Here is a 12853-nt window from a genome sequence, read left to right on the forward strand (position 1 = left end):
CCACTTACTGAGTGCCTGTTTCAGCTTAGGCACTTGATGTAGTTGTAAACCTCACAGCTGTTCTGCCAGAGCTAGATGTTATTAACTGGACTTGTAGATGGGAAACCCAAGGCTCAGCAGCCCAGTGGTGACAGGACTAGATTTGAGTACTGAGTGTGGGGGTGCTGGAACCCATGTCACGTGCTTTTCCATCATAGCCTAAAACCTCCTATTGATATATAAACTGAATAATTAGTTCCTAATTGACAATACAAGAAGTTATTGATCATCCAAAGCACTCTTCCCATGGAAAAAACTTTTCTCAGTTATTTTCACATCTGAGTTTCAAAACCAGAAACCAAGGTCACCCTGCTGAAAAATGCAAACAGAAAGAACCATTACAGTCACACCCCTTTGCTTATGAAACTTTCTACTCAGATGTGTTATGTTTCTGCTTTTCCCTTATCCCCGTTCTGAGCAGTGTGGCCCCCAATCCTATCAATTTGAATCAACTGTTCAAGTAAAAAATAAGTAAGTTCCCATTGATTGTCGTTATAAATGTCATTGACCAGACACTTTTCTGTTCTCATCCCATGTTATCAGCCCTGCTGTTCAGCTCTACCCTGAACTTCTTTTGTAGCGTTGAGTGAGCACTAGGCAGTGCAGCAGGACCTGCACGTTGGCCTGTCACTCCATTGTCCCTTCCTCTCACCAGAGACCACTTACAGCGGTACTAGGACTGTGCTGCTTGACACCATTCCCATGGGATTTCAAACTCTTAAAAACGAATCTTCAAAGTGTCTTGTAGACAAGTATCCCAAGCTACGTATATCAAATGACTTGTCTAAAATTCTATAACGGATTCTTTAGTATGAGTCCATATACCCAGTGGGCACATAACCTAACAGTGTCGATGATGATAAGAAAGAATGGTGAGCTTCTTAAATATAAAGTAATGTCTTTCAGTGTGGTAAAAGACATGAATTTATTGAAATACTGAATATTTTGTGATCGATATAGTACCTTGGACGGCAGGGATGGGGTATTAGATAAAGAACCAGGAGCCTTATTTAGTTTGAATACACACCGATTGACTGAAATATCACAGATGAGTTAGATGTACCATAAGTAGAAACTACTCTTTTCTCTAATCACATTGAAGATTTTTCTAGATGTATACCAGAGATAAAAAGGTGAGTAAGACTATAGATATTACAGTGTCTATCAGTACAGTTCAGAGAGATTGAAATTTATCTAAGTTGCTGATATTCATTGAGTAGGCAATGGGCTAAATACCGTGTTATGTCCTGCCATTTTTCCTTCACCATAACACTAAGAAATGGGTTCTGTATCCCATTTCACAATTGAGGAAACTGTCTTGGAAAGTTCAGACTCTTGATTAGTTTGAATGTTAATTGGAAGGCAGAGGTAAGTAAGTACAGTCAGGGAATCAATCTGAATCCAGTGTCCTTGCTCTAGGCCACCAATTTTATTGCACCGATTTTTATGACCTAGTATGAAAACAAGAAAAAGAAGATCTAACTTACAGTGCTCAAAAAAGGGATAACACAAGTTGCCTAAAGGTGAAAGTCATGGATTTTTGACAGTTTTGAGAAGTGCCAGTCAGGTTTTTTGTAAGATGTCCCTCCTTTGGGATTTGTCTAATATTTTTCTCATGATTAGCCCAGGGTTATAGGTTTGGGGAACAAAAACCACAGAGGTAAAATGCTATTTTTATTACATCATATCATGGGAACATACTATTCACACGACTTACCACTATTAGCTCATTGCTTTTTGTTGCTGAATCATATTCGATTATATGAATGTACCCCAGCTTGCTTATCTATTCACCTATTGAACAAAGGGCATCTTGGTGGTTTTAGTGGCTAATTTCAAAATTTCAAATTTCAGGTATTCATTGCAGCTATGTAGGAAAGCAGTTGACTTATTAACTTTGTATTCCAGGACCTGTTTCATGTGCTTATTATTAGTTCTAGTTTATTGTTTGTTCGTATGGTTGCTTTGTTTTGTTTTGATCTGGTTGATTCTTTGGGAATTCTTACATGGAAATGTCACCTGCAGACAAAGTTTTGTTTCTTCCTCCACATCTTAAAAGCTTTATTTCCTTTTCTTGTCCTATTGAATTAGGTAGGACTTCTAGTACAGTTTTAATTGGAGTGGTAAGGCTGGACATCCTTGCCTTGTTCCCAGTCTTAAGGGGAAAGCATTCAGTCTCTCACCGTTCAATATGATGTTAGTTGTAGGTTTTTGTAGATGTTCTTTTTTAACTTGAGTAAATTTACCTCCGTTCCTAGTTTGCCGAGTTTTTATCGTGAATGATGTTGCATTTCATTAAACGCCTTTTCTGCTTTATGTGACCTTACGATTCTTCTTCATAAGCCTTCTTGGCGGGCTGGTCACATGGATTTTCACTAACGCTGAAGCAGCCTGTCATACCTGGCACAAATCCCATTTGGTCGTGACGTGTTTATTAATACATTATTAAATTCAGTTTGCTGCTGTTTTTGAAGAGTTTTGCATCTTTGTTCATGGGAGATACTGATTTATGGTCTGCTTGCTTGTTTGTTTCATTGTATAATGTCTTTAATGCCTTTTGTCTCCCCTTGGACCACATGTCTCTTCCTCAGGACGTCAGACACCACCTTGCTCAGCCCCCTGCCACCCTTCCTCGGCCTGCCTGTCTCCCAGCCCCTTGACCCGTTGTGGCTTCCACAGGTGGACTTAGGAAAAATATCTTGGGAGGCACCTCCTGGACTGACAGGTCCCCATAAGGGCTCAAGACCAAGTGGAGGCCGGTCACTTCTGTCTTCCCCAGTGGCCCAGGCCAGTCCCAGCCTCTGACTAGTAATGTAGAAATAATTTTCAGGAGGCACGTCCGGTGACCACCCTCAGAGAATGAGTTAGGAAATGTTTCCTCTGATTTTATTTTCTGGAAGAGAGTGGAAAACTGGTATCATTCCTTCCTTTAATATTTGATAGAATTCACCAGTGAAACCTCTGGGTCTGGTGCTTTCTTTTTTGGAAGATTATTAATTATTGATTAAATTTCTTTAATAAACATAGGTTTATTCAGATTATTTAATTCTCTTTGTAGGAGATTTGGTCATTTGTATATTTCAAGGAATTAGTCCAGTTCATCAGAGTTAACAAATCTGTGGGCCTAGAGTTGTTCATCATCTTCCTTTTTTATCGTTTAATGTCCTTGAGGTCAGGAGTGATGACCCCTCTTTCATTTATGATATTGTTTTTTTCTTGTTTAGCCTGTCTAGAGGGTTATTGATCTTGTTGATCCTTTCACAGAACCAGCTTTTGGTTCTGTTAACTTTCTCTGTTGTTTGTGGAATTGGAGCTTTCAGCTGTGTATTTGCTATCCCAATCAAACAAGAGAAGAGAGAACCGGTCTGTAGGCAGCCTCATTATCTGCTTGGTTCTCCTTGTCTGGAGGACTTTGTCCATAGGAGGTGGGTCAGGCTATGCCTTTATTTTCTGGTGGAGCCGAACTTCTATCCTCGTTTCTTCATGGGGCTTGCACACTTCCTCAAGTTTTAGCTTATGTCGGGCTCTTCTGCCTCCTGCCTTCCTCTCTGACTTGGAAGTCTCATATTTTATGTTAGAAATACATGAATATGTTGAATTCTACTTCAGAAAATATATGTGTTTATTTAACCTAAGAATGATGTTTTCAGTCCCTAGGTAGTAGGTACACTATTTGGGAGAGTTCATTTTATTCTGTGTCTCATGGAATCTGATGTATGTTTTGGTCCCGGGTTTGCCAGCTGTGTGTTCTCAGATAGTCTTAAGATCTGTTTAGGCCCCTGTCTGTAGACAAGCCAGGTAAGGCCCGAGTCACAGTGTTGGAGTGAGAGTTGGCTGTGACCCTGGCAGGATGTGATGGAGGAGTGCTCGGTAGATGCAGCCTCCCCAGATGTCAGTTTCCTATTCTGTGTCCCAGACAGACACTGACTCCTGGGGTTTCTTTGATATTACCATATTTATTGTTGCTGGACTAACTGCCTAAATGACTTAATTTCCTTCCTTTAGGTAGGTACCTGTTTCTCATTTGCTTTTAGTTTTCACTTTGCATATGGTTTCCTTATTTCCTTTTACAGAATTATGGAACACTGATTTTTGTGAGGTATAAATGCATGCGCACAGTGGAATGCTAGAGAATACCATGAGTATTGCTAATTTGACCCTCTTGCTTGCAGGGGAAGAGGAGGAGTCGCGGCCCGGCCAGTTGGAGTCGGGGTCCCGCGAGGGACGCCGCCTTCCAGGGGAGTCCTTTCCACCCGAGGGCCAGTGAGTCGAGGAAGAGGACTTCTCACTCCCAGAGCAAGAGGCGTCCCCCCAACTGGGTACAGACCTCCACCGCCGCCCCCAACGCAGGAGACCTATGGAGATTATGTAAGTGGAGGTGTTCTGATGATCTGTGACCCAGACGTAGCGTCGGCTGTTGTGACGAGTATCCCTCACCTTGCTTTAGCTCTTTAGCAAACGTTTATTGAGTGCTAAATAAGTACTTGGTACCAGAGGCACAGAAAATGTGAGAGAAATAACCACTTTTGTCAAGTAACTTAAACCTCAGATATGGAAGATGAGTTTGGGTGGTGGCGAGGTTCAAGACCAGGATCAAGGAGGCATGCGGGCAGGCCCCCCAGGCATGTAGCGTAGCATTCGTCCACGGCCCTCTCCAGGTTGCCTCTGAGTGAGTCAGTCATTTAAAAAGCAGTTGCCTGTGTATACCACGCTGTGTTTACCCTTAAGTGTTTCCTCTTAAACTGTGCTGCTGAATACCGATTCTTAGTGGAAATTCTTTTCAGTGAAGAAAATAAAAGTTCCCAGTTTTTTTAATTAATGCATTATCAGTTTTTCCATTTATCATTCCATAATTCTTTGATATGGTTCATAGACTTATTTACCATAAGAGAAAGAAAATACATCCATGGAAAATGGGCGGCAGGGGGTGGGGAGGGCGGAATCTTTAACAAGAATACAGAACCCCTGGGATTCTTACTGTAACTTTCTGGTTAACATAAATGAGGAAGATAAGTACTGGATAGATGTTTCATATTAGTAATTGAAAGTATTAAAGAAAGAGTATATGAACTGTTGTCAAAGAAGGGGGAAGCAGTGACAGGCCTAAAATGCCAGAACCAGTAGGTTTTCACGTCTCCCTTTACTGGAGGTCTCTTGCTAGGAGCTCAGCACCTCTTTGCACAGTTTCTGGAACTTGCAGTAATCCCTGGGCCACAGACAACTTCGTCAGTGTCATCTGCAGCCACCGAAGGAGCTGAGTCTTTGTCCTGGTCATACTGCACTTCTTATAATTCCCTAAATGTGCTGCGTCCTCTTAGGCTTCCAGAACTTTCCTCGTGTAGCAGCCTCGGCCTCGAGTGCTCCTCCCCTCATCTGGCTGTTTCCTGTCTGTCCTTGCAGACTTGGGTCAGCTGTTACTAGGGGAACTCATGGGAGGCAAGAGCTGGCCTGTGGAGCATCACCGCAGTCTCCCACCTGACTGTGGCCGCTGGCGGGGCAGGGACGGAGAGCTGCACCCCTTTGCACTGGCAGAGCGCACGCTGGGAGCTCAGCGAATTATATTCTGAAAATAAGTGCCATGTGGACAGCTTCACCATTTGGCTGTTCACTTGGGGAAGGCTGTGTCTGTGTCTCAGCTCTGTGTTCTTTACAGTTGGACGTGGTCCTGTTTACTAGTATTCTTACCAAGCTGGCAGTAGTGCCTCAAATTCATCCACAAAGGCTGAGTCTCATGAGAGTAGCAGAGACTGAGGGAAAGGAAACGTTGTGAAATGCTTTTGAGGTGGCCCGCTGTCTGCTTTTCTCCGCTTCGGCCTGCCTTGAGTTCTCTCAGGTTTGGGTGCTGTACATGTGGCTGGATGGTGTCACCATAGTCGCCAAGGCAGGGGGTGTGGGAAACCTGGATCCTAGGCCCCCCTGTGCTATAAACATGGTACGAGTCAGGCAAGGTACTTAGCTTTTTTTGGCTAAATCCACCAATCCACCTGTCTCAGAAAGAGCTAGTGCCTTCTTTCCATACATTAATTCATCTTTCCACTCAGCAAAGATCGATTGAATTCCTACAGTGTGAACCAGACACACACATCTCTGTCTCAGTGTGTATACCCTGGTGAGTCTCGAATGAAATTAGATGAATAGAAATAAAAAATTTCTTCAAAGGTTAAAGTCGAGGGGAGCAAAAGGAAGAGAAATTCAAGGCACTTGGTTTTTCTGTGTTTAGCTCTGAGTTTTATTGATAAGTGATGGCAAAGGCATGAAAACAGTCGATTTGCAACGTATTCTGTTGAGCTAATAACACCCCTTCCCATCCACTACCACGGCTAATGGGCTGGTGGCCGTGCCGAAGAATATGTGTCCTGTCACGAGCAGACGAGGGCTGGAGGGCTCTGAGCAGAGAGGCAGCCTGCATCGCGTGAGCCCACACTCACGCCTGGCGCTCTCCTGGCACGCGTTGGCCCTGAGGCTGCGTTTCCAGCACAGCTCGCTGTCATTCTGCCACGCCACAGCGTTGCCTTCACATGACAGACGGCCACGTCGGCTGTCTTGCTTATAATTTGCCATTGGTCTTAACCGTTGGAGATGCTAAAGATTACTCTCACTGTACGCTTAGCTTTGCAGCATGGGAAGGGGAGAGAAAACCTTTAAAAAATTATTTTGTTTCTTTGCTTATTTCTAGGATTTTAGATCATGTGGGTATACTACAAAATATCCAACGTAGCCTGGGTCCTGGACCGCCCCAGAATGGTTACTCATTCACATGGCAGGTGGGAAAGTTGAAGCGGGTCTTCTTAGAGTATACTAAAACACCTATTCCATTGGACTGGAATAATCATAAATTAGACTCTAAACTCCATGGGAGTAGGGACCCCCGACCCCACCCCCGCACCCACCTTTATATTCTCAGCACCTAGTATAACGTCTAGCACATAGTCGGACCTTAGTACATGTTTGCTGAATGGATGAATATTCTCAAGACCGAGTTTTTAAAAATTGCCACCTGTGGGGAACCCACCCCAAATGCCTCCTGTGTGCTTTGTCGTTTTTAGTCACTTAGCGGTTTATATCTAACTTATTAGCATGTCGCTGTGTAGTGCAATCTTCACTACACGTCTGTTTCTCAGAAGATTGCAGACTTGTCAGGAAAGGCGCTGTGTCTTGTAATTAGTCTCTAGCCACTAGCATAGTTTCTGGCACATTGTAAGCACTTAGTAAATGTTTACTGGACTAGACAACCCTGCGCAGAGACCAGGTGAGTTTTCCTAACGAAGGTTGCCATTGGTCTTTTCTAAGTCAGTTACTGTAACCATCCCGTGGGAAGAATATGATAGTTGGCATTTCTGTGTAGCTCCTGAAAACAACAGAGTCACGTATTATAAGTCTGATCTCAGTATGAGAATGAACTTTCAAGAAGGACGTAACATTTAATGAGAAACTGCTCTCTGTGAGGCACTTTCTTATATGTCATGTCGTGTTGTTCTCACAGCCACTCAGAGAGGTATTGTGATCCTATTGTACAGGTGAGAATTTCAGGTGTGGGAAGTTAGTGTCTTGCCTCACGTCACAAGGGTGATACAGGAGCAGATGCAGGATTCACGATGCAAGGCCTGTATTCTATCTTGAACAGCCCGTGCTTGATTGAAACCAGCGCTCTGTGAGCTGAGGTGATAAGGCCTCCTCACCTTTGGGGAAAGTGCAGCAGATCCTGTACCCTGCTGTCATCAGGAGTGCAGCAAAGGATGGCAGGAGATTATGTAACCTCTGTGGTCCCTTGCAGTTTAATAATTCTCTGGTTAAAAGCTGCCTTAAGTAGGGAAATGGAAACTGAAAACCATTAGGAAGAATGGGATGGGTTAGGATTTAAAAAATAATAATAAACAAAGCATTATTACATTGATTGGCAAAAAAAAAAAAAAAAGAAAGAAATAGCACTTTCACTGTTTAAGAATTTCTGAGCATCTATATCTCTTAAAAAGGCTTGTCATTCCTTTGGAACTCAAAAATGTAATTTTTAATGATTTCCTTGAAATACATTTGTAGTAATAAATGTTCTGTTTCTGTAGAACTTGTTGGTTATATCTAACCAATTCAGTTTACTTATTTTAACTCTGATTTAACATTTAGTATCTGAGGCCATTATTTCCAGAATAAAAGATGCAAAGAAATCATATCAGTTGCTTATTTAAACGAAAAAGGGGATGAAACGTGTTCTTTCAAATCCTGCCACAACTGGTGCTTTTTTGAGAAAGTATACATTTCAGTCCTTAACATACTCAGTGTTCTTCAGATTATGTATACTAAAATGAAGGTATTTCAGTACAGTTTTAGGCCCGAGAAAAACCTCAATGTATGGTATATGTTAATATTATTTTTACTAAATAGTTATAATGTGCCCATTATAAAAATGTTCCCTATTAGCCCAAGCAAGAAAGCCTGATAACTTAAAGGTATTTTCTTGTCAGAATGTGCCTATTGAAATTGGACTGATTTTTCTCAAGGTGAGTTGGTGAAGATAACTTGATCATTTACAATGTCATCTGAGCCAACTGTTCTTCATCGGAGTCACTGTCACAGAATATCCCCTGAGTATGTGTCATTGAGAAGAACATCTGTTAGCAAATCTGTTCCACTGTGAGAACATTATTATCACAAGAGGACATGTAACACGCAGTAGCCATTTGAATAGTATAGGCTCCCCGCCTCTCCATGAGCACTGGTCTTCTGAGGATAACTCTAAGAATACAAGGCAATTCAGCACGATTAGCTTTTTTCCAAAAAGGAAGAAAACATAATGGATGTGTTTTCAACCATTTGAGTACAAACTGGGACCTTCTCCACTTTTAACTTAGTAAAATTAGATATAATTACAGTAACTTCTCATCTCTTCTTCGAGAATAAGAAGCACCTCTTTCCCAGAATGGCATTGATTCATTACTTATGTCCAAATAATTAAATAGCTGACAAATAATTAGTGTAACCCAGAATATATTCAATGAGATCACTTCAACATTCAAAATGTCGTTGTAATTACACAGAAGGACATGTTTGATGCTTGCTGGCCGAGCCCAACTTACACAGGAATTTCTAAAGTGAAGTCATTTTTTATAAATTGCTTTAGGCTCCACATACAAAGAAAACACGAGCGAAGCACAGTCGGCCCTCCATTATCTGCAAGTTGGGCATCCGCGGATTCAACCAACCACAAACGGGAAATATTTTTTTTAAAGTTCCGTAAAGTTCCAAAATTGAAGCAAAACTTGAATTTGCCCCATGCAGGCAACTGTCTACATAGTATTTACATTGTATTTACAACTATTTAAATAGTATTTACATTGTATTAGTTATTATAAATAATCTGGAGATGATTCAGAGTACAGGGGAGAATGCATAGGTTATATGCAGATATATCCAGTTTATATAGGAACTTGAGCGTCTGTGGATTTTGGTTCCGAGGGGGTCCTGGAACCAATCGCTCGTGTATACCGAGGGACGACTGTAGCTGCATGTTCCCCAAACACTCAGTCTGGTCGTCTTATTTTACTGTCTCTGAAAAATCTTGTCCATTGCCGTCATTTCACGTGACATTTGTGTGTTAGTGACTACTAGATCTGCCGCTCCTCCGAGCTCTCTCTAGGGCCCCTTCCTGAGTCCCCCCCTACAGGCCCGCAGCTCCGTGCAGGCTGTGGTGTGGCCCGCAGGGGCCTTGTTCCTCCCAGGGCCCTTGTTGAGGGAACAGCACCACCATGAATCCAGGCGCCCAGGATCTCGTTCATTCATCGTCATTCCCTGCATTCACACGGTAAACACGGCTCACTTCTTCATGAATAACTGTTTGATCTCCAGTTAATCTATGTCACAGCTGCTTTAGGGAAGACGCTTGTCCTCCTGCGTCTTAGGAAACATTCTTGCCAACCTCCCCGCACCCAACTCCTGTGCTCTGATGATGGCCTCTCACAGTGCCTGCACTTTCCACAGTTGGTAGTTACTTGTTTGTATATTGTTTTCGCGCCTGACTTCTCGCAAACTCTAAGTCTTTGTTTACTCTTTTATTCCTACCACCTAACATACAGTAGTCCCTCAGTAAACACTGGTTATTTCTTTTTATTTTAATTTTTAATTTTATTTATTTTTTTATACAGCATGTTCTTATTATTCATCCGTTTTATACACATCAGTGTCTCCATGTAAGTCCCAATCTCCCAATTCAGCACACCACCACCACCACCAACCCCCGCCGCTTTCCCCCCTTGGTGTCCATACGTTTGTTCTCTGCATCTGTGTCTCAATTTCTGCCCTGCAAACCGGTTCATCTGTACCATTTTTCTAGGTTCCACATATATGTGTTAATATACGATACTTGTTTTTCTCTTTCTGACTTACTTCACTCTGTATGACAGTCTCTAGATCCATCCATGTCTCTACAAATGACCCAATTTCGTTCCTTTTTATGGCTAAGTAATATTCCATTGTGTATATGTACCACATCTTCTTTATCCATTCGTCTGTCGATGGGCATTTAGGTTGCTTCCATGACCTGGCTATTGTAAATAGTGCTACAGTGAACATTGGGGTTCATCTGTCTTTTTGAATTATGGTTTTCTCTGGCTTTATGCCCAGTAGTGGGATTGCTGGATCATATGGTAATTCTATTTTTAGTTTTTTAAGGAACCTCCATACTGTTCTGCATAGTGGCCGTATCAATTTACATTCCCACCAACAGTGCAAGAGGGTTCCCTTTTCTCCACACCCTCTTCAGCATTTGTTGTTTGTAGATTTTCTGATGATGCCCATTCTGACTGGTGTGAGGTGATACCTCATTGTAGTTTTGATTTGCATTTCTCTAATAATTAGTGATGTTGAGCAGCTTTTCATGTGCTTCTTGGCCATCTGTATGTCTTCTTTGGAGAGATACCTACTTAGGTCTTCTGCCCATTTTTGGATTGGGTTGTTTGTTTTTTTCATATTGAGCTGCATGAGCGGTTTATATACCTTGGAGATTAATCCTTTGTCTGTTGATTTGTTTGCAAATATTTTCTCCCATTCTGAGGGTTGTCTTTTTGTCTTCTTTATGGTTTCCTTTGCTGTGCAAAAGCTTTGAAGTTTCATTAGGTCCCATTTGTTTATTTTTGTTTTTATTTCCATTACTCTAGGAGGTGGATCAAAAAAGATCTTACTATGATTTATGTCAAAGAGTGTTCTTCCTATGTTTTCCTCTAAGAGTTTTATAGTGTCCAGTCTTAGATTTAGGTCTCTAATCCATTTTGAGTTTATTTTTGTGTATGGTGTTAGGGAGTGTTCTAATTTCATTCTTTTACATGTGGCTGTCCAGTTTTCCCAGCACCACTTATTGAAGAGACTGTCTTTTCTCCATTATATATCCTTGCCTCCTTTGTCATAGATTAGTTGACCATAGGTGCATGGGTTTATCTCTGGGCTTTCTATCTTGTTCCATTGATCTATGTTTCTGTTTTTGTGCCAGTACCATATTATCTTGATTACTGTACCTTTATAGTATAGCCTGAAGTTAGGGAGTCTGATTCCTCCAGCTCCGTTTTTTTTCCCTCAAGACTGCTTCGGCGTCTTTTGTGTCTACATACAAATTTTAAGATTTTTTGTTCTAGTTGCGTAAAAAATGCCATTGGTAATTTGATAGGGATTGCATTGAATCTGTAGATTGCTTTGGGTGGTATAGTCATTTTCACAATATTGATTCTTCCAGTCCAAGAACATGGTATATCTCTCCATCTGTTGGTATCATCTTTAGTTTCTTTCATCAGTGTCTTATAGTTTTCTACATACAGGTCTTTTGTCTCCATAGGTAGGTTTATTCCTAGATATTTTATTCTTTTTGTTGCAGTGGTAAATGGGAGTGTTTCCTTAATTTCTCTTTCAAATTTTTCATCAGTAGTGTATAGGAATGCAAGAGATTTCTGTGCATTAATTTTGTATCCTGCAACTTTACCAGATTCATTGATTAGCTCTAGTAGTTTTCTGGTGGCATCTTTAGGATTCTCTATGTATAGTATCATCTGCAAACAGTGATAGTTTTACTTCTTCTTTTCCAATTTGTATTTCTTTTTCTTCTCTGATTGCCGTGGCTAGGACTTCCAAAACTATGTTGAATAATAGTGGTGAGAGTGGACATCCTTGTCTTGTTCCTGATCTTAGAGGAAATGCTTTCAGTTTCTCACCATTGAGAATGATGTTTGCTGTGGGTTTGTCATATATGGCCTTTATTATGTTGAGCTAGGTTTCCTCTATGCCCACTTTCTGGAGAGTTTTTATCATAAATGGGTGTTGAATTTTGTCAACAGCTTTTTCTGCATCTATTGAGATGGTCATATGGTTTTTATTCTTCAGTTTGTTAATATGGTGTATCACATCGATTGATTTGTGTATATTGAAGAATCCTTGCATCCCTGGGATACCCCACTTGATCATGGTGTATGATCCGTTTAATGTGTTGTTGGATTCTGTTTGCTAGTATTCTGTTGAGGATTTTTGCATCTGTGTTCATCAGTGATCCTGGTCTTTAATTTTCTTTTTTTCTGGTACCTTTGTCTGGTTTTGGTATCAGGGTGATAGTGGCCTCATAGAGTGAGTTTGGGAGTGTTCCTTCCTCTGCAGTTTTTTGGAACAGTTTGAGAAAGATGGGTGTTAGCTCTTCTCTAAATGTTAGATAGAATTCACCTGTGAAGACATCTGGTCCTGGACTTCTGTTGGAAGGTTTTTAATCACAGTTGCAATTTCATTACTTGTGATTGGTCTGTTCATATTTTCTATTTCTTCCTGGTTCAGTCTTGGAAGGTTATACCTT

The 12853-nt window shown here is 41.3% G+C and overlaps 1 protein-coding gene across 1 annotated transcript in view; it reads left to right on the forward strand.

Annotated features, from left to right (window-relative positions):
- The window catches only part of KHDRBS3 (KH RNA binding domain containing, signal transduction associated 3), a gene marked incomplete at its 5' end in the record, with an annotated part of 153046 nt that overhangs the window by 94315 nt on the left and 45878 nt on the right, over positions 1 to 12853 (forward strand). Inside the window, 1 exon segment of the mRNA XM_079722495.1 lies at positions 4212 to 4407. Within this exon segment, the coding sequence (XP_079578621.1) occupies positions 4212 to 4407 (196 nt within the window).

Source organism: Hyperoodon ampullatus (assembly GCF_949752795.1).
Source record: "Hyperoodon ampullatus genome assembly, chromosome: 17".
NCBI lineage: Eukaryota > Metazoa > Chordata > Mammalia > Artiodactyla > Ziphiidae > Hyperoodon > Hyperoodon ampullatus.